Genomic DNA, 27,373 nt, shown 5'->3' with positions numbered 1-27,373 from the left:
TCTCTCTCACTCTCTCTCTCACTCCCTCTGTCTCTCTCTCTCTCCCTCTCCCTCTGTCTCTCTCTCACTCCCTCTGTCTCTCTCCCTCTCACTCCCTCTGTCTCTCTCTGTCTCTCTCAATCTCCCTCTGTCTCTCTCTGTCTCCCTCTCCCTCTCTCTCTCTCTCTGTCTCCCTCTGTCTCCCTCCCTCACACTCCCTCTCACTCCCTCTGTCTCTCTCTCTCTCTCACTCCCTCTATCTCTCTCTCTCTCCCTCGGTCTCCATCTCCCTCTCCCTCTGTCTCTCTCTGTCTCTCTCCCTCTCTCCTTCTCCTTCTCTCTGTCTCTCTCCCTCTCCCTCCCTCTCTCTCTCTGTCTCACTCCGTCTCTGGCACATGGAGATCGCTAAAGAACAGGCAGATTTAAAATCAAACTGCAGCGTTCCAGCTACCGCGTCACGTCCGTCAAACCTCCAGAACGTGCCAGGGTTACAGAATGTTCATTTTAAGGTGGCAGCTTGTGAGGGTGTTACTTTGGGAAACGGCGCCTTGTAATTAAGCAATGCATGATGTGATGTCATAACCTCAAGTGCAGTTTCCTTGAACAGGTGTGTAGACCTTGTCCTCTAGGCCAGTTCATAAGATGAATTACCTTGCATTACATGCTTTCACTTGGCACGTGTTCTTATCTAGGGAGACTGTAGTTGCATTCATTTGATTTATGGACGCTTTACTGCCAGACCTAACGTTCCCAGACCAGCGAGTGTATTTGCTGCAACACTAAAGCATTAATACAAATGAACTGTGCTACCCGAGAACCAAAATACAAGCACTGAATACATACAGGAAAGATCCATAGTAACGTAATAAAGGCAAAGCCATTAAAATGGCGTAAACTGAATTACTGAAGATGGGTGTGCTTAGGGAAGAGGATGGGAAGAGAGCAGTCAGGAGAGGTCTGTCTTCAGTCTCCTTTGGAAGCTTGGAAGCCACTTAGCAGAGGGATAGATCAAACAAAGATATTCCTTCAGACATTCTGCTGAATAAATAGGCTTTTCATTCATTTCAGTGCTCTTAGTGTACATGTCCTTGTGTCCGCACTTGAATGTGCCTTCGAAGTAAAGCACTTTGTTTACAAAATGGCTTCTGACTGGCCGCACTTTGGTGTCATAACCACAACACTAAAACTGTGTGTGTCTTTTTTCAGTTGATACACAAAAGCCCTAGTTCAATGTAGCACGTTGTTGAAAAAAGTAACGTTACACCATCTCTACTCATGTGTTACACCGTCTCTACTCCTGTTAAACCATCTCTACTCCTGTTACACCATCTCTACTCATGTTACACCATCTCTACGCCCTCCTCCAGTCTAGCTGTCCAGCTGTAATATGTTTGCAGAGCTGCAGATGGAGGGGGTGAGGGTCTGTGTTGTGGAAGTGGACAGGGGTTAGAAAGCAGGCCCTGTTTTGATACAGGGAGTTCTTTGCTCATGACCTTCTTCTTTAGTGCTATTATTTGATTCGCTGTAATTTCCCGCTCTTGTTCTCATGGTGTAGGACAGGTGTCACTGTGTTCGGTCTGCCTTTGTTTGTACTGAGGAGCGGGGATTTGTCCTTTTAAAATGTCAGACCACAGTTTGACATATTAAAGGTGTTCCCTGACTGAAAGGAGAGGGATGTGTTGAAGTGTTGCTAGGACACACCACTGAGAGTGCACGATGATCGATGGGTTAATGATTGATTGATTGAATTCATTTGAAACACTTTGGGAAAACATGCGCAGTCAGCACCACTAGATGTTAAAACGTCTCATGAATATGTTAATGAACATACACTCTTAAGATATGATGGATTTTCTCTCCGAGAAATACGTTTCCATACGTTTGTGAAGTGTGATATTTAAATATATATTCAATATATTGAAATCTGTTATTTCCTTGAGGGCTGGGGGGGCCGGTGGGGGGGGGGGGGGGGGGGGGGTGGGGCAGGTAACAGTGCTTAACCTGGGCGGGCACGGTGGCATAGTGGTTAGCACTGTTGCCTTGCAAGAAGGAGGTTCCGGGTTCGATTCCGGGTCTGACCGGATCCTCTCTGCGTGGAGTTTGCATGCTCTCCCCGTGTTCGCGTGGGTTTACTCCGGGTACTCCGGTTTCCTCCCATACTCAAAGACATGCATGTTAGGTGCGCTCCTGCAGGTGCCCTTGACCAAGACACTGGCCTCAGAACTGGAGTTGGTCCCCGGGCGCTGCACTGTGGCTGCCCACTGCTCCTAAGTACCTAGGATGGGTCAAAATGCAGAGGACAAATTACCCCACAGGGTTCAATAAAAAGTATATCTTTAAAAAAAAAAAAAAAACTTCACGAAGTGGACCTTGTGTTTTTTATTTTTACAGAGTACGAAGGAGGCCTGGACCGAGAATTTGAATTGCAGGAAGGATTTCTCATTCCAGGATATAAAAAGGTTACAGACTGGCCTTATATTCCCATTCCTACACACAGACCTGGGTCAAATAGCTATCTGAAATGGCTGCATTAACATTTTAGACACAATAAAATTCCTACAGATTACAGTTTTTAAAAAACTCTATTTTTACCAGAGAATTTGTGCAAAAATCTTGTTGTTTTTGTGAGTAATGTGTGGTTGAACATCCTCAAAGGTTTGTATTTTCAGATTTTGCCAGTGTCTATGTACTTAAATTATTTCAAATATGTAGTTGACCCAGTGCTGGCTGATTCAGTTTCTACAGGATTTTTTTAAAAGACGTTTTTTTTTCTGATAGATGTTGTGTCAGACATTTTTCCCCTCTCTCTCAGGACCCCACTGACTTTGAGTGGAGTTTCTGGAATGAATGGGCCAGGAAGTGTTTACTCTGGAGTTTCCTGGGCCATGCGGTCATCTCGAGACTGGCGAGCATCTTTATTCCTCGGGTAAGAGATTCACGGCAAACGGTTGGCTGTATATGTAACATACATACATAATGTTATACTGTCAACTCGATACTACAGATACTGTAAACTGTATTACAATATATGATACAGTTTAATGATCATACATTTCACATTCACTATTATATTATTATTATATATTTGGGTAAGACCTGTACTGTATCAGGAGAAGGCACTGTTCTCCTGTTTTGCTGAACTACCCAGCTAGCGCTGGCTAGCGCTGCGGAACTACCCGGCTAGTGCTGGCTGGCGCTGCGTAACTACCCAGCTAGCGCCCCATAAAGCAAACCACCGCAGTGGCTAATCTTGTTTCAGCTTATTGCTGTGATAGGACTGGCAGCAGAATAACGTAGTGGGGAGAATGTGCCAGTAAGAGAGTGAGACGGCGGCTGCAATGATCACGCTCGTCCTCTCCAGGGTTGGGTGGCAGGAAAGTGGAAGGCGTGGTGGTTGATGTGATCTCTCCTCTGCAGGGGCGGGTGGCGGTGCTGACGGTGTACGGCCTGCTGGTGGCCTGGGCGGAGCTGGGCTCCCTGGGCGTGGGCGTGGTCTTCCTGCACACCTGCTTGTTCTTTGGCGTGGCTCACCTGCGCAGACCCGCCCTCACCTGGGTCTGTGCGCTGCTGCTGCTCGCCACCCTGTACCTGGGCAGCCTGGAGGAGCTGCAGGTGAGCACGTCTGTGTGTCCGTCCAAGAGTCTGTCTGTCTGCACCTGTGAGCTCACGTATCTGAGTCTGTGAGTCTCTGAGTCTCTGAATCTCCGAGTCTCTGTGTCTCTGTGTGTCTGTGCCTCTGAGTCTGTGAGTGTCTGTGAGTCTCTGTGTCTCTGAGTCTCTGTGTCTCTGAATCTCTGAGTCTCTGTGTGTCTGTGTCTCTGAATCTCTGAGTCTCTGTGTGTCTGAGTCTCTGTGTGTCTGAGTCTCTGAGTTTGAGTCTCTGTGAATCTCTGTCTCTATGTGTTTGTGTGTCTGTGAGTCTACAGGTGTGCATGTCTGTGTATTTGTGTTTGTGTGTCTGTACACCTGAGCTTTCATGTGTCAGTGAGTCTACAGGTGTGCCTGTCTGTGTGTCTGCTTACGTGCCCTTGTGTGTCATAGCTATTGTCTGTGTGTGTCTGAAATTTCTTCTGAGATTATTCTGGAAGCCTCTGTGCCTGAAGACTTTTTGATCTCAGCTGGCTGCTTCTGATAGGGGCTCAAAAGGCAGGTGGTATCAAAGCAGCAAACGGCAACCGTGCGTTTGTGTGAGCTTCTGATGAGGCCTTTCATCTGGAGGGAAAAAAGAAAAATAAATAAATATTGCAATTGATTGCATCATAAGACAAATCAGTGATCTGTCACATTAAGCATTACTTTACCACCCATTTGAAATAACTTATTTACCACTGCTGTCATAGATATGAAATATTGAGAAGATCTAGAATCTAGATAAACGAGCTAATTATCTGGAAAAATTAATCTCAAGCTTCTCAGTTTGCTTTATTGCAAATAGCATGTGAAAAATGCACCATTACACATGCACTCTGACGTTAGACGGGGAGATTGTGGTCGCAGGGACTCAAAATGTTAAGAAGTGGAGGGGAGGCCGTTTCTGCTTTTTCAGCATCCATTTCCATGGACAGAGATTTCACTTTGACTTTGGAGGGGGCGTGGAGTGGGGGTGGGGCCTACATGCAGGACATTTTGTTCAGGATTATTATTATTATTTTTGGCAGGGGGTGCTAACAGTACCATGATAATGGGGGGGGGGGGGGTGTAATGGGTGTGCCCCCTCTGTCAAACTTCTCTTTGATCAGTTGTAATTTATGAATTACAAATTCAGGAGGAGACAAACGCACAAGGATGTCACGCTGTTTCTTTCTCACTCATTCTGCATATCATGAAACCGGATGAGGTATTATTAAAACATAAATTAATTACATTGCTTCTGCCAATCTATGGGGGTGTCCTGAAATTAATACTGGGGCAGAGTTGGGGAGAATTATAATGTATTACTTAATACTTGGGATTAATTTGAGTCAGCCCTGCACAGATTGGCAGAAGTGATGTAATTACAGTTCGTTTTACAGCGAGCATCTCAGCTTCTGCGCATCACGAATCCGTCAGCTTGTCACGAACCCGTCAGCTTGTCTGCTGTATTCCCCGGTGGAGCCCTGTACTCGCACCCCTGTGCGAGGCACTAACCTGGATTTCTGCGCTGATTATCCGGCTGTATGAATGATCGTATGTAAATATGGTACGCTGTGTGATTGGCCCGCTGAATGGCTATAACATGTAAATGTGGCTGCTAAAGCATCAGGGTTCTTTACTCACGCTAACTCTGGTGCTCCTGTGAAACTGTGCGGGTGTGGCTCTGGTGCTGTGGCTGCAGCATCGCCGGGATCATGCACTAAATCAGTAGCGCTGTCCTCTCTTCTACCTACTGGGATTTTCAAAAGGCATGAATGCACATGCTAACATTTCTTATAGGGGGAATGATGTCTCCCTTGTTGTATTTGTATTTATTATTTATTTCCTCCTGTTTTATCCCACTATGTGTGTATGTGTGTGTGCGCGTGTGCGTGTGTGTGTGTGTGTGAGTCTGTGTGTCTATAAACACACACATTGTCTGGTAAAATGTGCTTTTATTTTACGGGAGCATAATCTTTGCCTTTTGATAATCGCAGTCATTTTTGATGGAACAAAATGATTAAGTCCCTTCTAGGCCCCGAGCTGGAGCGTATTGTTGGTGCTGCTGGCTGTATTTTTCTGTAATTTATGGCAGCTGGATATTGGCTGCTATTTCCGGCCATGCGCTAATTTGAAGCTAAATGCTAATAACACTCGGGCCTGGGAGAAGTGTGCTCTACTAATTGTTTTCTTTTTTTTTTTTTTTTTTCTGAGCCAGCGCCTTGATGATTTGGCGCCTTGACAGCGTTTTAGAATAGATTGCCTCTGGCGTGGATGATTCCCTGCATGTGTATGGAAACACGCTTTTCTTTACGCTCCCTAGTGCTGATGTTTTAACACACGGCCCCAGGCGGAGGGTGATTGTGGACGATCAGACCTGCGCGCTTTGTGATGTGTTTTTCTCACCTGCTTCATTACAGAAGGCGTTTGATGATTAATGAGGAACGGACAGGTTTCTACGGCGCACTTTTAGATGGGCTTTTATTTCTGCTGCTGCTTCCTGCTGTGGTCTGGACCGTAATGCGTTTCCGTAGCCGAGAGGGCTGTAGTGGAATGAGTTGTGGACGTGCAGCGTTTTGTCCGGCCGTTAAAAGATCCCCAGTCCCACCGCTGCTGAGTGCTGCTGCAAGGTCTTCCTGCTCTTCAATGAGACTAACACGATTACAGAGTGATCTGTACTGTGGCATTATGGGAAAAAAAACGCAATACAAACGATTGTTCTTACACCCTTTTCACAGCCTGCCACTGTGTACTTTTTTCTCTTTCTATCTGTCCCCTCTTTTCTCCTGTATCTCTCTCTCCCTCCATCTCTTTCTGGGCTCCATGTGTGAACTCAGACGTGTATTTGTAGGTCCTTCTCCACATCCCTCCTTCCATGTGCCAGACTGACGGATTTATTGAGTTTTTTTGAAACGAAAGCGGACAGCCCTGTCTTCTGATTGGACAGCCTTCTTATGTATTTAACGTTGGTGGTGAAGGTGGTAACCGGTGTGGAAGGTGCATGGCGGGGCATCGAACCCCCAGCCACACAGCGGGATTGGTGTACACCCCCCAGATGCATGGTGGCATTGGTGTATGCTCCCGAGATGCATGGTGGGATTGGTGTACGCCCCCCAGATGCATGGTGGGATTGGTGTACGCTCCCCAGGTGCATTGTGGGATTGGTGTTCGCTCTCAGAGAGCACACACGGCCTGCCCTCCCAGACCGCGCTCAGGAGTACAGAGTCATGAGTGAATTTTGGAGCCATGCTCTGAGGAACAGGAGTCGGGCTGGAGAGCTGCAGTCAGCCGCCAGGCTTTTCAACGTTCCTGAAAAGTCAGGCGTTGAGCGTTTGATTCACGCGGGGTTTAGTCAGCGACTCTGAGGGACCTGTTTGGAGTTTATTTATTATTTTCCTCTGAAGAGTGTTGGCCAACACTGCAGGTGTGAGCTCATCTGAGACGCAGGAGGAGCTGGCAGTGACAGGCTGTGCTGCGTTATGTAAGCCTGCGCTAAGCGCTGGGTATTTTAAGCCCAAGTTTTCCTGGAGTGGAGAAATCTGCTATATTAACCTCCTACACGCTTGTTTATATCATGCACAAGCTATTTATTTACTAAAAAAAAGTATTAAATTTTACATATCAGCTCAGGTCGATAGTTATTCTTATGACCTGTGACGTTTTACCTCTGTTGGTGCTAAGTCCTATAATGTTGTTTTTAATAATAGTACTTTCTTTTTTTGTCAGTTTCCTTTCTATATTTCTCTTTTCTCTGTGTGTTCCTGCTGTGATAAGCATGTTGTCCCCCAGGGTTGTGAGAGCTTAGTGCCCCTTTTGCACCTGTGAGATAAACACAGAGTGAAGTTAATACATTTAAATGAGTCCTTTAATGTTCTTTAAAGTTCTTGAGCCCTTATTGGACAGACCTGCGCTCAGACTGTGCTCAGACTGCGCTCAGACTGCGCTGTTCTTCCTCCCGGCTGGCAGAGGAGCTGGTTCGAGACGGAGGCGGAGTACTACCTGCTGTACTGCGCCATCGCGGTCTGCTGTCTGCGCTCCATCAGCTTCAGCCTGGAGCACGCCTGGCGCCCCCTGGAGGCTGGAGGACTCGCGCGCTTTGGCTGGCTGACCGCCTACACCTTCTACCACCCCCTGTTCTACAACGGGCCTGTCGTCTGCTTCCGGGACTTCACTCGGCAGGTGAGGCTCCAGCCCCAGGGGGGGAGGGGGTCTGGGCAGCAGCTCATGATGTGTGTTTTATGTGAACTTCTCTGTTCCTACCATCAGGACATTAAGCCTGCATAACATGTAGAAACTAAAACCAGCACACACACACACACACGTACACACACACGCACACACGTACACGCACACACGCACACACACGTACACGCACACACGCACACACACACACACACACACGTACACGCACACACGCACACACGTACACGCACGCACGCACGCACACACACACACACACACACTGGCCCTTCAGGAACTGCCCCCCTGTTTTAGCCGTTTGTCGTAGCTACGCTGATGGATAATAAGAGCTGTACTGTGGGGTGAAGATTACTTCTCGTCTTGGCAGAAGTGGTTTAATTCGTCCTCCTGTTAGGGAAGTCATTAGTGGATATTTGGTGCTGTAGTCGTTTGCGTCTGGATGTACGGATGTAGCACAAGCTGAGGAGGTGAACATTGTAAATAGGCATGGATAAATTTGGGTTTTTCCTTCTGTCACATTTTTCCAATTTTCCAAGCCAATGAAATGAAAAGATGAGTCTGTTATTATAATACTGTTGTTATCACTGGAGTTGTTTTCGTGTTCAGAAGAGCTGCATCTTTTAATATCTGCATGTAGCCGGTGTTTATCTGAATCGCTTTAATTAACCTTAAAGGATTAATGCTGTTTGTGCTTGTCAGCGGGTTTTTGACAGTCACGGGTGTGTGAAGCGTTTGAGTGTAAAGCTTCGCCCAATGAACTGTGGCAGAACAGAAGGGCCATTTCCATGGTTACAGATTTAAAAACGAACAATCAGTTAGACAAAGGCTCTCAGTCCTTTTGTTCTCCTCAGAAACACTGCAGGCAACAAACCTGTGGCTATTGGCCCATCCTGACGTCTGTCATCTATAGATGAGTAATAGAGGACTGATTCGCTGCTACCGTCCACAACATTAAGAACAGCATGGTGAACCACTCCTAAAGACTTTCACAGGCTGAATTCTCTCGGTAGAGCACGGGAGCGGAGGTGGAATTGAGTTCAGGGTAAATTCTGCACTGGCATCAGGGCCTGTTTGTTTCTGTATTGTACGCACATTTGTCACACGTGGACCAGCCTGTCAGGTCTTATCATAGGCGGAGACCCTTTGGGAAGGTCAGGTCCAGACACGGGCGCTGGGTGGTCCCTCGCGTCCGGACGCTCATATCTGGCTCTGGAGGTCTTGCCTGGAGGGTTCACAGCACCACGGCCGGGCCGGTCCTGAACTCTGCCCGGTGTTCCCCTCATTGTTCAGTTCACCTGTATTTATGGAAGGCATTCCACCATAACTGCTTAACATAACTTCTGGGTTTCCCGTAAACATGTGCATTAAATACACACTGTCTGGTTACATTCAGTTTCTCCCAATACATTTTTTTCCCCACGCCAGCACACTGACCTGTGAGTGGGCGTCTTAAATATAACTTCCCTAAAAAGCCTGTTGTGATAATGACCAGACTTCAGCCGCTGGAACGATTTTACCTCAGCAAGGAAGGACCTTTGAAAATGTCAGCTCCACGGAGGCTCGTGAAGCTTTTGAAAGCAAAAAAATGCAAAACAATATTCAGAACATTTCAAAGGAATCTCTGAATGTTTCTGAGAAAAATGTTATTTTTGAGTAATTCTGCAAATAATTAAGGAATTATTCTTGAGATGGGATGTCCTTCCTATCAGATAGGGAATGTCCTGTTGGAGACTGAGGGCCCTGACAGATAGGGAATGTCCTGTCAGAGACTGAGGGCCCTATCAGATAGGGAATGTCCTGTTGGAGACTGAGGGCCCTGACAGATAGGGAATGTCCTGTCAGAGACTGAGGGCCCTGACAGATAGGGAATGTCCTGTTGGAGACTGAGGGCCCTGACAGATAGGGAATGTCCTGTTGGAGACTGAGGGCCCTGACAGATAGGGAATGTCCTGTTAGAGACTGAGGGCCCTGACAGATAGGGAATGTCCTGTTAGAGACTGAGGGCCCTGACAGATAGGGAATGTCCTTTTAGAGACTGAGGGCCCTGACAGATAGGGAATGTCCTGTTAGAGACTGAGGGCCCTGACAGATAGGGAATGTCCTTTTAGAGACTGAGGGCCCTATCAGATAGGGAATGTCCTGTTGGAGACTGAGGGCCCTGACAGATAGGGGATCTGAGGTCTGCAGACTCAGCACTGCGTCTGGCTCTGTTTCAGTTTAGTAATACAGCGATATACAGGTACTGAGCTCACCTGTTCAAGACATTCTGCACTTCCAGCACTTTTAACGTCTATCCCCCTGAAAGTAAAGAGAATCGTTTTTGGTTCATTAGGTTTGATGACTCTTTCTGTATTAGTAGTATTTTATTCAGTATATTTCTGTTCAGAGCTCTGGTGCACTGAGTCAGCAGGCTGGGATCCAGGGTGGTTTCATGCCTGAATAATCACATCCGATGGGATGGAGCAGAATCCCCAAACCTGCGGGACTGTGTTAGAAAAAAGTTCCAAACTTGGAATTTAAAGAGATGTTTGATGCAGGTGCGAGATTATTTTTCTGTTTTCTGGAGTTTATTATATCTCCTCCGTACGGTGGGGGTGTGGGTGGAGGAGCTGTGGGTTTAGCTCAGGTAACCCGCCCCGTTCACAGCTCTGGAATGGGCTCTGAAGATTCCGCCCCGCCACTGACAAAGCAGCTATCATCTGACCTACTGTCCCATCAGAATCATCTGACCTACTGTCCCATCAGAATCATCTGACCTGCTGTCCCATCAGAATCATCTGACCTACTGTCCCATCAGAATCATCTGACCTGCTGTCCCATCAGAATCATCTGACCTACTGTCCCATCAGAATCATCTGACCTGCTGTCCCATCAGAATCATCTGACCTGCTGTCCCATCAGAATCATCTGACCTACTGTCCCATCAGAATCATCTGACCTGCTGTCCCATCAGAATCATCTGACCTGCTGTCCCATCAGAATCATCTGACCTACTGTCCCATCAGAATCATCTGACCTGCTGTCCCATCAGAATCATCTGACCTGCTGTCCCATCAGAATCATCTGACCTGCTGTCCCATCAGAATCATCTGACCTACTGTCCCATCAGAATCATCTGACCTGCTGTCCCGTCAGAAAACCTCCAGAAGCGGACTCTTTGCCGGCCTGCGGGCTCCTGACGGGCTGCTGGTTAAGAGGTGTTCTGCTCGGAGCACAGAGAGGAAGCGAGGGATGGTTTGGCGGAAAGTGCTGGAATATAATACGGTGGAAAAGGCCGGATCATTTGGGCGGGGTGTGGTGTGGGCTGCGGCTATTATGGATTTCGGGAGAAAAGGGGCGCGCTGCAGAAGAAAGCGATTGCATTATTTATTGCCCCGCCGTCTCCTGCAGTCCTGCCCCTGCCCTTGGGGCGGGAGAAATATGCATCTTCTCTTTGTGCGTATAAATGCCAGTGATGTTCCTGCATTTCTGTATTTAATATTTCAGCACATTTCAGCCACGCAAGCTGTAGATCTCCTGGAAGAGGAGAGTTATTGAGTTTTTACTGAAGTACTGTGTCTGCCTCGGGCTCTGGGACAGTGGGGGGGGGGGCAAGGGGGGCAGGGCAGGGGGGAGACAGACACAGAGCGAGGCAGAGGAGATGGTGTGAATTTGGAGAAGCTGTGAAGTGTCTTCCTCAGGATGTGGGCCGAAGGAGGGAGAGAGAGAAAGAGAGGAGGAGTGTGACGCAGGGAGAGATGGTGAGAAGGAGAGAGAGAGCTATCTGTGAACAGGGTCCCATTACCCAGTGCGGGAACTTATTTATAGTGCTTTTTTCCCATGATAACACAAGGGAGGGGGGAAGACAGAGAGAGTGCCTGCAAATGGTCTGTTTCCATTTCAGCAAAATATTATAATTCACCTGAAGGTTAAATAATGCTGAAACGTAAGCCTCCCTGAGTTATCAGGCTTTCCAGGTTTAATCGGTTTTGCCCTGAACACACTGCCGCACGCGTACGGTGCCAGGCTGCGTTGTGTAGGCGTGCGTATGTGTCATAGGCGTGCGTGCGTGTGTGTCATAGGCGTGCGTGTGTGTCATAGGCGTGCGTATGTGTCGATGCTAATTAGCATTTAATGAGTCTCTGTTAACTCTTATTAAGGGCCAGTGACTTGCAGGTCTCAGATCTAGGTTAATAGCACTAGTACTACTACTACACCACTAAAACAACAACAAATATTGTATAAATTAAGGGTATGTTGGGATTACCTGTGTGTGTGCAACCGAAAAAACTGGAACTTTGTGTGTGCTGACTGTAAAAAGGCCTTAGGAGCACATCTGCTAATTAGGGTGCATTAGTGTGCACCTAAACATTTTGACATAGGAGCGCATGTGATCCTTTGGAAAAATGTTAGTGTAGCGCCCTGGCCCATGTGCGTCTCACTGTGAGGCTCCTGTCCCGTTTGGACCCCACTGTGTGGGTCCTGTCCCATTTGGACCCCACTTTGAGTGTCCTGTCCAGGTCATGTTAGGTGCGCTCCTGCAGTTGCCCTTGACCAAGGCACTGGCCTCAGAGCTGGAGCTGGTCCCCTGGCGCTGCACTGTGGCTGCCCACTGCTCCTAAGTAACTGGGATGGGTCAAATGCAGAGGACAAATTACCCCACGGGGTTCAATGAAAGTATATCTTATCTTATCTTATCTGTGAGGCTCCTGTCCCGTTCGTCCCGCTTGCAGATGCAGAGTCCGTGTGGGAGCGTTCCCAGGCTGGACGTCCCGTCCCTGCTGGTCAGCGCCGCCCGTATCTGTGCCTGGTGGGGCCTGGCCGAGCTCATGATCCACCTGATGTACACACACGCCATCGCCGGCTACGAGGCCTACCTGCACTTCCTCCCGCCCTGGGCCCTCGGTGAGTGTGAGTGTGTGTGTGTTTGTGTGTCAGTGTGTAGCCTAGCCCTGAAACACACTGCGCCCTCGATGAGTGAGTGTGTGTGTGTGTGTGTGTGTGTCAGTGTGTAGCCTAGCCCTGAAACACACTGCGCCCTCGATGAGTGAGTGTGTGTGTGTGTGTGTGTGTGTGTGTGTGTGTGTGTGTCAGTGTGTAGCCTAGCCCTGAGACGCCCTGGGCCCTCGGTGACTGTGTTTGTGTGTGTGAATCTGACCTGATTATAAATGCTAATGCAGTGTGCAGGTATAATCATTCTGTACGGCTGTACAGCACAGGTAGCAATGCTGATTTTTTCAGTGTAAAGTGTTTTCAGATCGTGACACTGAAGCTGTGATGCAAATGCTGTTTATTTGCAGTTATTATTAAGTAATAAAAGCCAAGTTGTTAAAAGTGCGATTTTTCAGAATGCTGAGATCTTCTGATCGTTGTGACGGTCACGTTGTCTCCGCTTTCTGACTGTTTGAGAGGGCGGGTCGGACCGCTGGGACCAAGCCTCCCTGATTTCCATTCAAAGCCCGGTAATGCGCGCATTAAGTTCCCGCTCACGCTACACCTCCAGGATCCAATACCGTTCTCACTTAAGAGACTGCCGTCTGCCAGTGGCCTTGGAGAAGGAGGTCCTGGCGTACAGACGCCATGTTTAAAATTCACCGGCGGAGCATGTGTGTCTGTAATGGGTTTCTGGAATAACGGCAGTGGAGTTATTCATGGACTTTACTGAAGCATGTCCTCGGTAGTGTACAGCAGCCAACGGTGCGCCTTGCGCGTGAAGGCTTTTTGAAAATAGGGCTCTCTCAGTGCTTCTGAATGAGGTGTGTGGTGCTGAATACTGCATTAGCCACTCCTGCCAAATAACTTTCAGGCCTTGTTAAAAACTAGATAAGAGTGAAGTGTTTTTCTCTTTAATGTTCTTTCACCAGAGAGCTCAGTGAAGAACCCGTTCTCATTTTAATAACGTCCTGGTGCCGCATAGACAGTACAGTGTTCTAGAACACCACTCCTTACAGTCACCAGTAGGGATCGTTACATCAGCATTAGAATGTTCAGATAAGAATATTCTAATCACATAATGTTTGTGATCTTGCACCTTAAAGGGCTCCTGAATGGTTGGTACCAGGCTTGTGTTAGTGTGATCCTCAGCAGTCGTGGGTTTGGACTTTGGTGGTCTTGATTGGACATCGGTCCTGTCCAATCAAGGGAGTAGAAGGGCGGGGGGGTGGGACGCAGGGAGCGGTGGCGGGGCGTGGGGCGCAGGGGGTGGGAGGCGGGGCTGAAGTTCCCGAGGGCAATCCCGTGCGGTTCTGGAGCCAGCCCTCCCCTCGGGGGATTTCCCCCCCGACATGGACCGCCACGGAGCGCCACAGAACGCCACAGACCGCCACGGACCGCCGTATGAGGACCAGCTCCAGGAAAAGCCCAGACTGCAGAACATTTAATTTACATTTAGATGGCCACTCAGAAAGAGCAAGCAGGTGAATTACATAAATGCTTCTTTTCCCTGTCTATCAGATTCTTCACTCTCAAATCCAAATTTCCATGTTTTTTTCCCCCCAAATGAGAATGTTGAACTACAACCCTGCAGTGTGAAGGTATGACCGGGTGTTAAGGGTTTATCAGTTAGAGTAATCAGTTAGGCGAGGAAAAACCCCTAATTAAAGTCCCTAAAGAGGCTAACAACGCCTGATGCTAATACCAGGCTTGGGGACCAACATCGCATGTAACCCATCTGAAGCATTGTGCGCTGAATCTTTACAGTTTGGGAAAATTACTTTTCTTGGGATCCAAAGGCTTTGTAGGCTATCATGGGGCAGCAGGGGTTATCTGAATTGTATTTATTTGCACTTGATGTTTAATGCATTGTTATTAATAATAGTAATATTATTTAATAAGTAGTAGTAGTATGTATTTGGTTGGCATCGCAGTTTCTCATGATCTCAGTTCTTTGTGGTTATGGAGGCGGTGATTGACTTCAGCTGCTCCCTGATTGGTCCATTGCAGCCATTTTGCACCGTTGGCTTGTGACACTCAAGCTGAGGAGGATAGGAGGGGAGCGCGTAAGCCAATCATACTGGGGTTCATTTAGGGGGCCCGGATCTGAGCCAACCAGATGGCAGGTTTGGCCAGAACACCAGGGAATCCCCTCATCTCAGCGCCATGGGCCAGAGGCCTCTGCCAAATGCTTCATCCAGAAGGCCGCTGCTCCTGCTGCACAGTGTCCCTGTGACTGCGCTGGCACATCGGCATTTCTGCTGCGCTGTCCCAGCAACAGCACATTACGCAGGAGTCTTTGTTGTTTCCAGGTTCTCATCCCACTACCTGCCAAGTCCACATTCTCTTAGTTTCAGAAACCATACCATAGAAAGACACATTACAGTCAGGCTGCTGGCTGTACCTGTACTGCTATACTGTGTATGCATTTATTTGAGTTGGCCATATAATCTTTGAACAGTGATTTATTTTCTTGGCTTGGGGGAGCATTTAAATTGGCAGGGCTTTCTGATGACTGTACTCTATTGTACCCTTCATATAATGTCTGTGTTTGGAGGTTGTTTAGTGGCTATAACTGCAGTTTAGTCAGGGTTAAGAGCCAGAATTGTCTCCTGTGTGTTTTACATCTAAAATCAAGGGCATCAGCCAGCTAACTGCAAATAAATACCTCCTGAGAACCAATAGGATCTCATGTGATTGGATGTTTGGAGATCATCCAAGAACAAGATGATTTTGTATTTGTCAGTGTTGTAGAGTAGTGGCTTGGGATTTGGACTTGTAACTGGGAGTTGCAGGTTTGATTCCCAGGTGCGGCACTGCTGCTGTACCCAGGATTGATGTATGGGCCAAAAGTTCAGTTGTGTGAGTGTAGAGTATGTTTTTTTTTTTTTTTAAATGGAATGTTAGAAATGAAAGCTGTATCAGGCAGTCTGGGTAAGAGCGTCTTCTGCTGAATGAATCATTTAAAGATTGTGCCTTTAAAGATACTCTGGTGCTACGACCATTACAGGCTACCATGCAGCATGACGCAAACACAAACCGAAAGGGGCACAGTGGTGTGTGTCATAAATAAAAGAGATTTTGCACACCATACATCACATTACCAAGATCCTTTTTAGTGCTGCCATGAATTTTTCAAGATGGTGGGTTTTAGGACCACAGGATCTCCCTGTTTGGTGGGGTTCAGCATCACAGTGTAGGGAAAAACTGGTCTCTGGTCAGGCTGTGTGTGGTAGGGTTGAGTATCTAGGGTCTCTGGTCAGGCTGTGTGTGGTAGGGTTGAGTATCTCAGGGTCTCTGGTCAGGCTGTGTGTGGTAGGATTGAGTGTCTCAGGGACTCTGATCTGTGTGTTTGGTAGCATTCTGAGGGTCTCTGGTCTCTCTGTATGTTTGGCAGGTGGGCTGGCCCTGGCTCTGGTGCAGTTCTTCTATGTGAAGTACCTGGTGCTGTTCGGGCTGCCCTCCCTGCTGGCTCGGCTGGATGGGCTGAGCCCCCCCCGACTCCCCCGCTGTGTCAGCATCATGTACAGCTTCACCGGGATGTGGAGGTGAGACCCTGTACACACACACACACACACACAGGCACACGCACGCTTGTACACACACACACACACACACACACACACACGCGCGCACGCTTGTGCACACACACACACACACACCCCAGCAATCCGCTTCACACACGCAGCTGAAAGTAACAAGCTTGTCCAAACCCAGTCCAGGCAATAGTGATGTAGTGCTACCTACTACCAGTAGGGGGTGCAGCAGCCTAAGATTCACAGCAGGATTCATTACGATGCGTGTGAATATGCGTTAGACAGGTCTGAGCCGGGCGCAAACAGAACCAGCCTGTTTATGTTTCTTTATCGGCGGCGTTTGCGGCGGTGGCTGGGGACGGCGTCCCCTGGGTCAGTGTGCACATGCGTCTCTCATTCCGTCCCGAGTGTTTCACGATAAAACTCCTCCCTGCCGCTTTCACGCGAGACTGAAAGCGCTTTGAGTCAAACTCGCTATTAATAGCGCCCGGTTTAGCGGGGGGGCAGCTGATCGGCCGCCGTACGGAGCGCCGTTAGCCTGCCGCTCAGGCTCTCTGTTCGGCTGTGAGCTGTTTCACATTTTCTCCGGGGTCGATGTGCACAGTAAAAACATTTTGATTTATTTATGAGGAGACCCTCCCAGGTTCGGCGGCACGCGGCCCAGTGTCCCGCCGCGGGACGCTCGCGCGCCATTCCTCAAACCGCTCGGTACCGCGGCCGGGCCGAGCGCAGCCGATTAGCTTCATAATTAGCCTGTGACTGTGATGAGACTGAAGACGGCTCTTTCATGGGCCTGGCTGCTGTAATGTCCGGATGAAAAAGACAGTGAGTCATATTTTAGATGGCCAGCCCCCCAGAACCCCCCCCATCCAGATCAGACCCAATCACAGCGCTCTGTGAGTCCAGATAAGACCCAATCACAGCGCTCTGTGAGTCCAGATTAGACCCAATCACAGCGCTCTGAGGGTCCAGATCAGACCCAATCACAGCGCTCTGAGGGTCCAGATCAGACCCAATCACAGCGCTCTGAGGGTCCAGATCAGACCCAATCACAGCGCTCTGAGGGTCCAGATCAGACCCAATCACAGCGCTCTGAGGGTCCAGATCAGACCCAATCACAGCGCTCTGAGGGTCCAGATCAGACCCAATCACAGCGCTCTGTGGGTCCAGATCAGACCCAATCACAGCGCTCTGAGGGTCCAGATCAGACCCAATCACAGTGCTCTGAGGGTCCAGAGCATTCCGGCGGGTGCGGGGTTAATGCCGCGCCCCCGTGAGGTCACTCGGTCACAGTCGTGGTTGATTTACAGGTGTTGTCATGGCGGAGGAACATAAACCAGGTCCAATCGAAAAACAACATGACGGAGAGACGGTCCCAGTGCCCTCAGGACCTCAGCGCTGTGACATCACCAGAGGCAGGGGGCGTGTACGGCCACGACCGGACAGTTGTGCAGGTCGCCCCCTCCTGGTTCTGTCATCCCTGCTGTAAATTCCAGTTTAAACCAGCCTAAGCTGGTCAAGCTGGTTTAAAGTGTCCCTTCAGCACTTTCAGATCAACCAGCTGTTCACCAGCTGACCAGCCGACTTAGTCAACTAGTCCTCCCATTTAACCACCAGCTGACCAGGTAGTTCACCCATTTAACCACCAGGTTACTCTACCAGCTCTGACCAGCCACAGACCAGCTCTGACCAGCCACAGATCAGCTCTGACCAGCCACAGATCAGCTCTGACCAGGTAGAAGTGTGGGGAAAAAACGCAGCTTAACCCATCTTAGAGTCCCAGCTGGGGGGTGAACTCACCCGGGCAGGCACGGCCACAGGGGTGTTAGTGTCCCCGGGTATTCGACTGTCCCCCTCGCACAAGCACTCACCGTCGCCATAGCACCGAAAGCTTCGCCCCCCCCAGCCGCTGAGAGGAAAACTTGCCGACGTTCCGCACTTTTAGAAAATCAGAAAATTGCTGTTCTGTGCTTTAAACGTCCCCAATTATTATGTTTTCAGCAGTTTTTATTATTCCTCAAGGTCTACTAAACTTATTAAAGTTTTTAAAAGGAAAAAAATTACAAACACAAAAAAAAACCACCCATCCTGTCCCTTCAAGCTGAACCGGCTGTTTTTGGGTGGGTGGTGTATTTTATTTTATTTTTTTTCATCTCTGTCTTGATTGATTTATTGAAATGACAGGAGCACCCCTCCCATCTCCCACCCACACCACTTTTGCTCTAAAAACGAACATGGCGTCCAAAAGTTATCTGCCCCTCCGCACAGGAAGTACATGTTGCAGGGCGTGTTTGTGCAAATAGAAGATCAAAGATGATTGGCTGATTTGATCAGAATCCTGTCCAGCCCTGTCCAGTCAGATCTGGAACCACATCTAACATGCTTGTTTTGTGTGGTGATATTTTCTGGGAGTAAATCTAGCAAAATGTGTTGTTTTACAGGTGGCATATTTCACCAGCTTAATTGGGACACCTTTGAAAACCCAAGCGGCCAAGCATTTAATAAAACTTGAAAGAAATAAGCGGGGGCCTTTAATGTAGCACCAGAAACTCCTGTTTCCAACTGGAACCTCCAGAAATTCTTAAACAGGGAGGGCAGCGGGACCGCAGGAGCGGAGTATCTAGTGCGTGTGTTGAATCTATGGTATTGCAGCTACTGAAGGACATAAACATGGGAGAGCTGTGTTCGCGCAGTCTCCGAAGCCCCCGGCCTCAGGACCAGGAGCCCAGCGAGCAAAGCTGCTGAGCGCGTAATTTATGTCCCACGCGTTCGCTGAGCGGGTGGCGTGAGTGCGCCGTGAATTTCCGCGGACAGCTTTATGTGTTTATATGTGCAAAGCCAGTGGCGTAATGGCTGTATATTTAAACACCGGATGCGTGTGTGTGTGTGTGTGTGAGACATCGCGGGGCTTTTTCCCGATTGCGCATTAATAAGTGAAGAGGCGCTGGGGCGGGGGCTGTCGTTACCCTCTCCCGTGCGCGGCTTTGGCTAATTGACGCTTCGAGTCCAAGCGAGAGGAACGGTCCCGCGGAGGGGCGCGGACTGTGCCGTATTTATGCGGCACATCGCTTTTCCCTCGCCAAGACGGCAACAATTCTACCGCCAACGCCGCGAGGGACAGAACTCTCCTCAGCCCGTCACGAATTCAGACGGCCATTTTCACCTCCGAAATGTCCCGTATCAGGCTGTACCGTACGGCAGGGTTGGCTACTTTTTTTTCATCAAAGGTTTGATTCTTATGTTCAGAACTTCTGAACAATTCTGAACTGTTTTCCAGTTTAGACTGATGGTCTTTTTAATGTTCTGATTCATCTGCTAAATATTTTCAGACGGTTCTTAATCTAAAGAAGATTAGAGGTATCGGAAAGGTGACAGATTGATTGGTAGAGGGGAGTTTCTTATCAAAAAGGTTTTTACCCTTATGAATGATCATATACTAATATCAACAGGCCCGTTTCACAATGTGGTAAAGAGCAGAAACACATCAGTGAAAGTAATCCTGGACACGACATCAATAATCAAGGCTGTTATTTTGATTTATTTTTTTTGCACAATCGATTCTAGAAATATAATAGCCTCCCTGTCGCATAAAGGAACAGTTTGTTTCGCCAGTTTTGTCTCCACGGAGCTATTGACAGTGCTGGCTTTGGTGCTGCTCTCAGAAGTGCGGAATTGATGCCATGTTTTATTGCTTTTTCATTGTGTGGGTGAGCGGCTAATCAGATTCCGTGCGAGTAATTTAACACCGGCCGTAAGCTATAATCGGTGTACCTGTAGAGGTATTTAGCCGTGGGGTGGTAAAGTAACACTGAAAAGTATTTATACTCCCATTTGGATTCTATATAAATTATGCAGGCTTAGGTAAATCATGGATCCAGTAAGCACTCCTTGAACAGCGGGATTGTGGGAAACGATGACATAGAAGCCATCTACCGCACACAGGAACAGTTTGTACTGTCTTGGATGAAAATGGGCATGAGGGGAATAAGGTTGGCCATTCTTGGCATTTGGGTTTATTGCAAATCCGATGCTGGATCACTTTGCAGTCACTGGATTTATTGTATTTCTCTTGGACGTAGAGCAAGCCACTTGGGTGGCAGCTAGATTTGTGTCCACTGGGAAATGCCCCGCCTCCTGTCCCCCCAACCCCCCCCCCCCCCAACCCAACCCCCACTGGAGGTGGAGACTTCCTCAGTATGCCTCTCCATTTCTGCTTCCTTCCGGTTCAGATGGAGCCAAGAAAAAAGCCACGGATGTTTTGGAGACATCTCTTAGCCCTTTAAGGCGTGAGTTCACAATTGTGCGAATAGAATTTTCTTAACTGAACATTCTGATGCTGATGTCACAATCACTGCTGGTGACAGAAAGCAGTGGAGTTCTAGAACACTGACTTAAAATTCTGAAGAGGCAAAAAAGAAAAGCATTCCAAAAACAGCTTCTCTTCAATGGGTTAACGTCTTAGGTGTGTGTTTTACATCATGTTGTGAGCAGTGAGACGTTTGTCCTGCGTCCCCCTTCCAGGCCCGATGGTCGCGGTCGTGCCCGTTACCAATCTGAGTCTTTATGAGTAGGAGCACACTTGTGTTGGCATGACGAGTTAAACTGCCTCTGCAATCAGCAGTCCAATCAGACAGAGACCCTGCGATGGAGGCTAGAGTGCGGGAGGGACGACCTTGAGCAGGTGGGCGGAACGCTGCCAGAGGGCCCTCACCACGCCTCCACGTTCCGGTCCCGGCCGTACAGTCACCTCCGGCACTGTCCGCCGTCTCTATGGTGACCTGGAGCACGTCGTGCGGGTGTCCTCCTCTAGGTGCCTGTTTCTCTCTCTCTCTGTGTGGAGACTGTGCCTCTGCCCTCCATTACTGCGTTAGACTGCCTCAGATTGGGCCCTCAGGTGCTGAGTGAGAATCGGAGTGTTTCAATAAGCCTGGAGGGTCATAGTGCCTTCTGCTTCCCCACCTCGCCCCCCCCCCCCCCCCCCCCACACACACACCCATCCTGCAGGCGCATGCTCTGTCCTCAGCTGCAGTTTGAAATGGAGCTCTCAGCTGCTGAGTGAGGGTTGTAGTGTTTCAGGATGCGTAAGGCCTCCTGCTTCCTTTCCTCTCTCTCTCCTCTGTCCCTCTCCCTCTTTCCCCCTCCCATCTCTCTGTCTCTCTCACTCTCTTTCCTGTTCTCTCTATTTCTCTCTCTCTCTCTCTCTCTCTCTCTTACCTGCTCTATCTCCCTCTCTCCCATCTCTCTGTCTGTCTCTCCCCTCCCTCTCTCCTATCCCTCTCTCTCTCTCTCTCTGCTTTCACAGTGATGGTTTGTTTGCATGCGGTGTAACCCCCCCACCTTTGCCTCAGCCCCACCCCCCCACCTTCCTCTCCATGATGTCATACAGCATGTGCTCCACAGGAAATGAAGTTAACAGACTACCCAGGGTTTTAGGCCCCCACCCCCCCCTTGCTGACGATATGGAGTCACCTCTCACCATTCCTGTTTTTTACGTTAATCCTGTCTTTGGGGTAGTTACTGCAGAGCAGCCCTGCAGTTTGCAGTGATTGTGGCTATTTCTCCTCTGCTGGGCTCTGAACACCATGTTCTCCCTGTATCTCTAATATCGGCACGGAGAACAAAATGTCCCCCATTGGGTGCCGGAGGCCCCTCTCACGCTTCCGATGAGACGTACTGGGAGCAGTAAAAACCCCGTATGGATGCACTCTGTCAATTTGACAGTAAAACCTTCCTGTATTTAGTTTATTTAGTTCTGAAAGCTAACTTTAAAGTGCACTTACTCTAAACTAGTTTCCGTGTGTGCGTGTGTGCGTGTGTGTGAGTGTTCGTGTGTGCGAGTGAGTGAGAGAGAGAGAGAGACACACACAGAGTGCACATTTCAGTAATTTCACTCAATTTAAATAGCGGGTAATAATTGATATCATTACCTATGCTGGCATCTCCACCTGTGTCAGGACCTTCCACAATGTCACATGACGAGTGGCGCGTGGAATGCTAAACAGACCCCACCCACTCAGCCCTATTTCTGTCCTGTGTTCTTCCCTGCAGCCAAATGCCTGGACAGGGAGCGTGTTATCCAATCACCTGGAGCCTAAATATCAGACTTTGTGGAACATCCTTTATGAGCCCTGCGGTTCTGAGAGCGAGGGTTTCGCCCAGCGGGGGAGCGCTTAATTTGTTGTACCAAATTAAAGTTGTGTCGGCGCGTTGTTGTCACGCCGACGTTTGTCTTTAAATCTCTGCCCCTGTTAACCGCTCAAAAGTGCGCAGTCCATTTGTCAAATAGTTTTCCCCCCCGTAAGTGTGCAGGCCAGGTACCCTTTGTCATCCGCAGATGTCCCGTCCCTCTCCATTAGCGCAGACGAGCTTCCTCCGCGCCGCTCGTTCATCTGCCGGGCCGCAGCTGTCAGCCGCGCAGCCAGCTGGCACCGCCCGGGCGCCGGCCTCTCCGCCGGCCTCTCCGCCCGCCTCTCCGCCGGCCTCTCCGCCCGCCTCTCCGCCCGCCTCTCCGCCTCTCCGCCGGCCTCTCCGCCCGCCTCTCCGCCCGCCCCTCCGCCCGCCCTCTCCGCCGGCCTCTCCACCCGCCTCTCCGCCTCTCCGCCGGCCTCTCCGCCGGCCTCTCCGCCCGCCTCTCCACCCGCCTCTCCGCCGGCCTCTCCCTGTGTTAGGGTTAGGGTGAGGGTGAGGGTGAGTGTTAGGGTGAGGGTGAGGGGTTAGGGTGAGGGTGAGTGTTAGGGTGAGGGTGAGGGTGAGGGTGAGTGTTAGGGTTAGGGTTAGGGTTGGGGTGAGGGTTAGGGTTGTGAGGAAGCGCCGAGGTGAGGGGGGCCAGAACAGGACGCGCTTCGCTCGTTTCTTATTCCCCCTCTTCCCCCTGCTGCTCAGCTCTCTCGTACCCCGTCTGATTTCAGGAGGGAGCCTCTTGAACTCCTTTGAGCAGGGACATGAGACGCTCAGGAGGAGCGAGGAGGTCCTGCTGGGGAGGCCTCCTCCTGCGCCTCCTGTCTGAGTTCAAGAGGAGGAAGGAGCGGCTGGATCTCGTTAAGCTTTGATCTTTTCTTCAGGGGTCTTCATTAAACTTTGGGAGACTCTTTTGACTCCTGCCACCGTAGGGCACTCCTACAGCCAAACGTCATGAAGAACCACTGTATGAGTTATGAATACACACTTTTTATATAGAGGTATATGGAGTTATGTATAGTTATACAGAGTTCTTTTTTTAACCCACCTCGTGTAGATTGTTATTGCGTTTCTTCATTTGTTGAGCGAAGAAACGGAACGTATCTGAAGGTCTTTACCGTTCCCCGTGTTGGCAGTGTGGGGTTGACAGTGTGGGGTTTAAAATGGTGGCAGGTGGGTAGTGCAGTCCCTAGGGCTCGTCGATTGTTGAGCCATACATTTCCCGCCCCCATGGGTGTTTGGTCCTGCTGTCAGCTGGCGTGTGCACCCTTCGCTCTGCTGCATGTCAAAATAAAACACACAGCAAATATGGAAGTGGAGTGCCATATAAAATTTAGCGATATATAAAAAGAAACTACATGTGGGTTATCAAATTTTTTAATTGTACCCCCTCAATGGCCAACCACTGTCAGGCAAAGCAAGACATGAACACAGGTAGTCTCCGCTCAAATGAAACAGTCTTACATTTTATTTAATGGCTATTGATTATATCCTTCAAGCAGAAATTGTATTGACCTTAACTTACCGATGTTATGAGAAAGCAAAGTTTGTTTTAAGCAAGGTAGTCGGCATTGCCGGATTGCTCAGAGTAAAAAAGACCCTCGCAAACTGTCCTTTCTGTTCTGGTAATGAGGAGAAGCGAGCTTCCGTTTGAGTATGAAATTGTGCTGGGAATAATTAGATGAATGATTTGCAGCTGTTGGTTTTTATTGTTTATTCCTCCGGTGGAAAGCCTCACTGCCGCACTGAGCATGCTCAGGGAACGGCGTCGCTGCAGAAGAGCCTTTTCTGAGTACACAGACCGCTCATCGGCTCTGTTTATTCTGCTAAACGTCCATGCTGATCCCAAATAGGTTTAAATTATTTGTTGAGCCGTATCTCAAGTGTGACCCATTACTGAAGCTGTTCAGAGTAGTGCCTGGGTGCAGGGTTCAAGAGCGGTGCCAGGGAGACGGCCGTCGCACAAAACATTAGCAGCTGTGAACGTCTACTGCAGTTTCACTGGCCCGCTCGGCTACCCACAATGCACTGCAGCTACTCCAGCAACAGAGTAACATGGACTGCATTTGGCTGCATAATAACTGAAATAATATAGATTTCATTGTACATTCAGTGTGCGATGTCAGACCTGGGTAAATTTTATTTTTATTTTTTTATACATTCAGCTTGTAGGCACCAGGACGATTCCTACTGGTCATTTTTAAATAAAAATGTATGTTCACTAATATTCAAGACATAATTGTTTTTCATATAGTTGTGCTTTTTTTTGGCAGTAAAATGTTTTGTTAAAATTTCTTACAAGGTTCCACTGGTGCTTTTTTTTCCCCCCAGTTTTAGCATCTGAAGTGTTAAAGAGTATTTTAACGTACACGTTTGACCTGTGTCTGAACCGTACTATATGGGACGCAGACTGCAGAATGCACCTGAGACTAATTAAACATCTCCCAGAGAGCTCCTCCTGATTACTGAACCTTTTATTTTTCAGGCACTTTGATGTGGGGCTGTACCACTGGCTGGTGAGGTAAGTCACTTTTACTGAGGCTCCTCACTGCTGTGCTTCACCTGCGTGCTTAATGAATCACTCAGACTCATTCTCAGAAGCTGTCCACAGACAGATCCTCTCTGGTTCTGTGTTCATGGTCTCTGTACTAAAAATAGTTTTTGTTTCTAGTGTCTGTAATACAAATAGTCGGTTGGCTGACTTTTCCGTTGAAACGAAAGCGGTGGGAGCAAAGACAAGCTTCTGCTTCCGGGCTGTTTATTCACCAGTGATCGACACGGCAGTGGCCTGGGAGAAACTGGGAGTTTTTTTTTTTTTTAAACGAGGAGGGGAACATCTGGAGGGTCTGGGGGAGCAGAAGGTGACCCCCGGCCTTTGAAGAGGCGCCGCTCCTGGCTTTAATGACTTCTCAAGTGCCGCCCGTTTGCAGCCGCCGCTCCGGCCAGCCTGTCTCCATGGTGATCTGGACCCTTGGCCCTGATGCTTCGGCATGGAGAGCGGGACTTGATGTTTCGCCCCATCAGACAGCCTCAGACAGCTCCTCTGGAGTTAGCTGAGTTAGCTGAGTTAGCCGAGTTAGCCGAGTTAGCCGAGTTAGCCGAGTTAGCCGAGTTAGCCGAGTTTCCTGAGTTTCCTGAGTTAGCTGAGTTAGCTGAGTTAGCTGAGTTAGCTTGAAAGAGAGTACATCCTCCTTCTGTATGCTTTACTTTACTTTTCCTGTGGTTCCAAAACAAACTTTTCTGTCAGGGCCCGTTTGATAATAGGAAAGTTTTTTTGAAGCCACAAGCCCCAACCATACCCCCCCCCCCCACCCCCACCCCACAACTTTGATTTCGCTTGGATGCTACTTTCTTTTCAGTTCCTCATGGACTTCTTCATTCCCCGTATACCTCAGTCACCTCAGTCACTGAGTATAAACTGACTTCCACGTCGCTGTAATTTTTTTATTGCCCTACACTGGAGCATCATGAGGCCTTGTAGTGACAAAACGGCAGGATTCATAAAATGTCTTTTTTGAATTTTAAAGGATTGCTGCAGTGATTTGTGTTTGGTCAGGTTTATTAGGAGTTTAAAATGATTACAATGCTGGCTGAGAAAGGAATGGCTCTCTCAGTGAGTAATGGCTTTCCATTTGTCTTCTCTTCTGATTAGACAAAATTTGGCGTATAATTTACTAAATTACTTTAATAGTATTTCCCTGTGGCTGCAAATGAATGAATTAATCAACAATGCCACAATGGGTTTCTGATTGGGTTACGGCACTGTACGTGGGTGGTCAGATGACCCAGCTGATGAAGGTTGTTGTGTCTTACGAAAACAGAGGCTGTGTGAATGCATCATACTGTTAGCCGTTAGCACAACAGGCTGTGTGCATGCATCATACTGTTAGCCGTTAGCACAACAAGCTGTGTGCATGCATCATAGCATTAGCCATTAGCACAACAGGCTGCGTGAATGCATCATAGCATTAGCACAACAAGCTGTGTGCATGCATCATAGCATTAGCCATTAGCACAACAGGCTGTGTGCATGCAGCATAGCATTAGCACAACAGGCTGTGTGAATGCAGAATAGCATTAGCCATTAGCACAACAGGCTGTGTGCATGCATCATACTGTTAGCTGTTAGCACAATGGGCGGTGGGAGGAAAGGATAGATTTATATTGGTTTTGATTGCGACTGCCTCTGTTGCAATGTGTATTTAATGACAGCTTATGTTTCAAAGCCTTTCAGTCGGTGTGTGAGCGCATTTGTATTTGTGTTTTAATAGGTGCAAATCAGGTTACGCCGTGTCACAGATTAGATTAATCTCGGAAAATTGCTTTGTGCACGATTCCTCTTAAACCAATGCACTGTCGTTGCTCCTGTTGTATCTGTGGAACATCCTGTCCTGAAGCCAGCTCACGGTCTCTTACTCAGTTCTTACGGATTCAATGGCATTGCCAGATCTCAGAAGGTCAGACTACTCAAACCTCTCAAAAATTTGACCCTGGGAAGACGATGTCTAGCTTTCAGTGATAAAAATAAGGAGCTGTTGCCCAGACGGTTGACAATAAAGAAAGTTACCAACCCATTAGGGTCCTTTCCATTCATGCCAAGTGTCTTTTCATAAAATAAATGTTCCCAAGCAATAGAATCATGCCTTTCTTACAATCGCAAATCGCACCATTACAATTCAGTCATTTGGCTGACACTTTTAGTCAGAGCTTCTTTCAAAAAGTGCATTTAACACGGTAAGCAAACACATCTGGAGTCACTGGAACAACCAAATAGACAAACTTACAGCAAAATCAGTGCCACCATAACGGTACATGCACCAGGACCTGTGGAATAATTTTGTGTTTTTGGAACAGAAGCTGAGGTAGCATGCAGCTCTCTTAAATTGAACCACAAAAATCATCAATTATGTCACCCGGAGTCCAGTTTTTGGGGGAAGGGTGGGTGATGTGGACTCTCC

The 27,373-nt window shown here is 48.5% G+C and overlaps 1 protein-coding gene across 1 annotated transcript in view; it reads left to right on the top strand.

Moving 5' to 3' along the window:
* Positions 1-27,373, top strand: part of hhat (hedgehog acyltransferase) — a 74,691-nt gene that overhangs the window by 4,175 nt on the left and 43,143 nt on the right. Inside the window, exons 3-9 of the mRNA XM_035400561.1 lie at positions 2,371-2,438; positions 2,792-2,905; positions 3,397-3,591; positions 7,558-7,770; positions 12,504-12,675; positions 16,100-16,250; positions 24,901-24,936. Coding sequence (XP_035256452.1) covers positions 2,371-2,438; positions 2,792-2,905; positions 3,397-3,591; positions 7,558-7,770; positions 12,504-12,675; positions 16,100-16,250; positions 24,901-24,936 — 949 coding nt within the window. The remainder of the gene's footprint in view (positions 1-2,370; positions 2,439-2,791; positions 2,906-3,396; positions 3,592-7,557; positions 7,771-12,503; positions 12,676-16,099; positions 16,251-24,900; positions 24,937-27,373) is intronic.

This window comes from Anguilla anguilla, chromosome 18, assembly GCF_013347855.1.
Source record: "Anguilla anguilla isolate fAngAng1 chromosome 18, fAngAng1.pri, whole genome shotgun sequence".
Classification (NCBI taxonomy): domain Eukaryota; kingdom Metazoa; phylum Chordata; class Actinopteri; order Anguilliformes; family Anguillidae; genus Anguilla; species Anguilla anguilla.
This window is presented reverse-complemented; position numbering and strand designations above follow the sequence as displayed.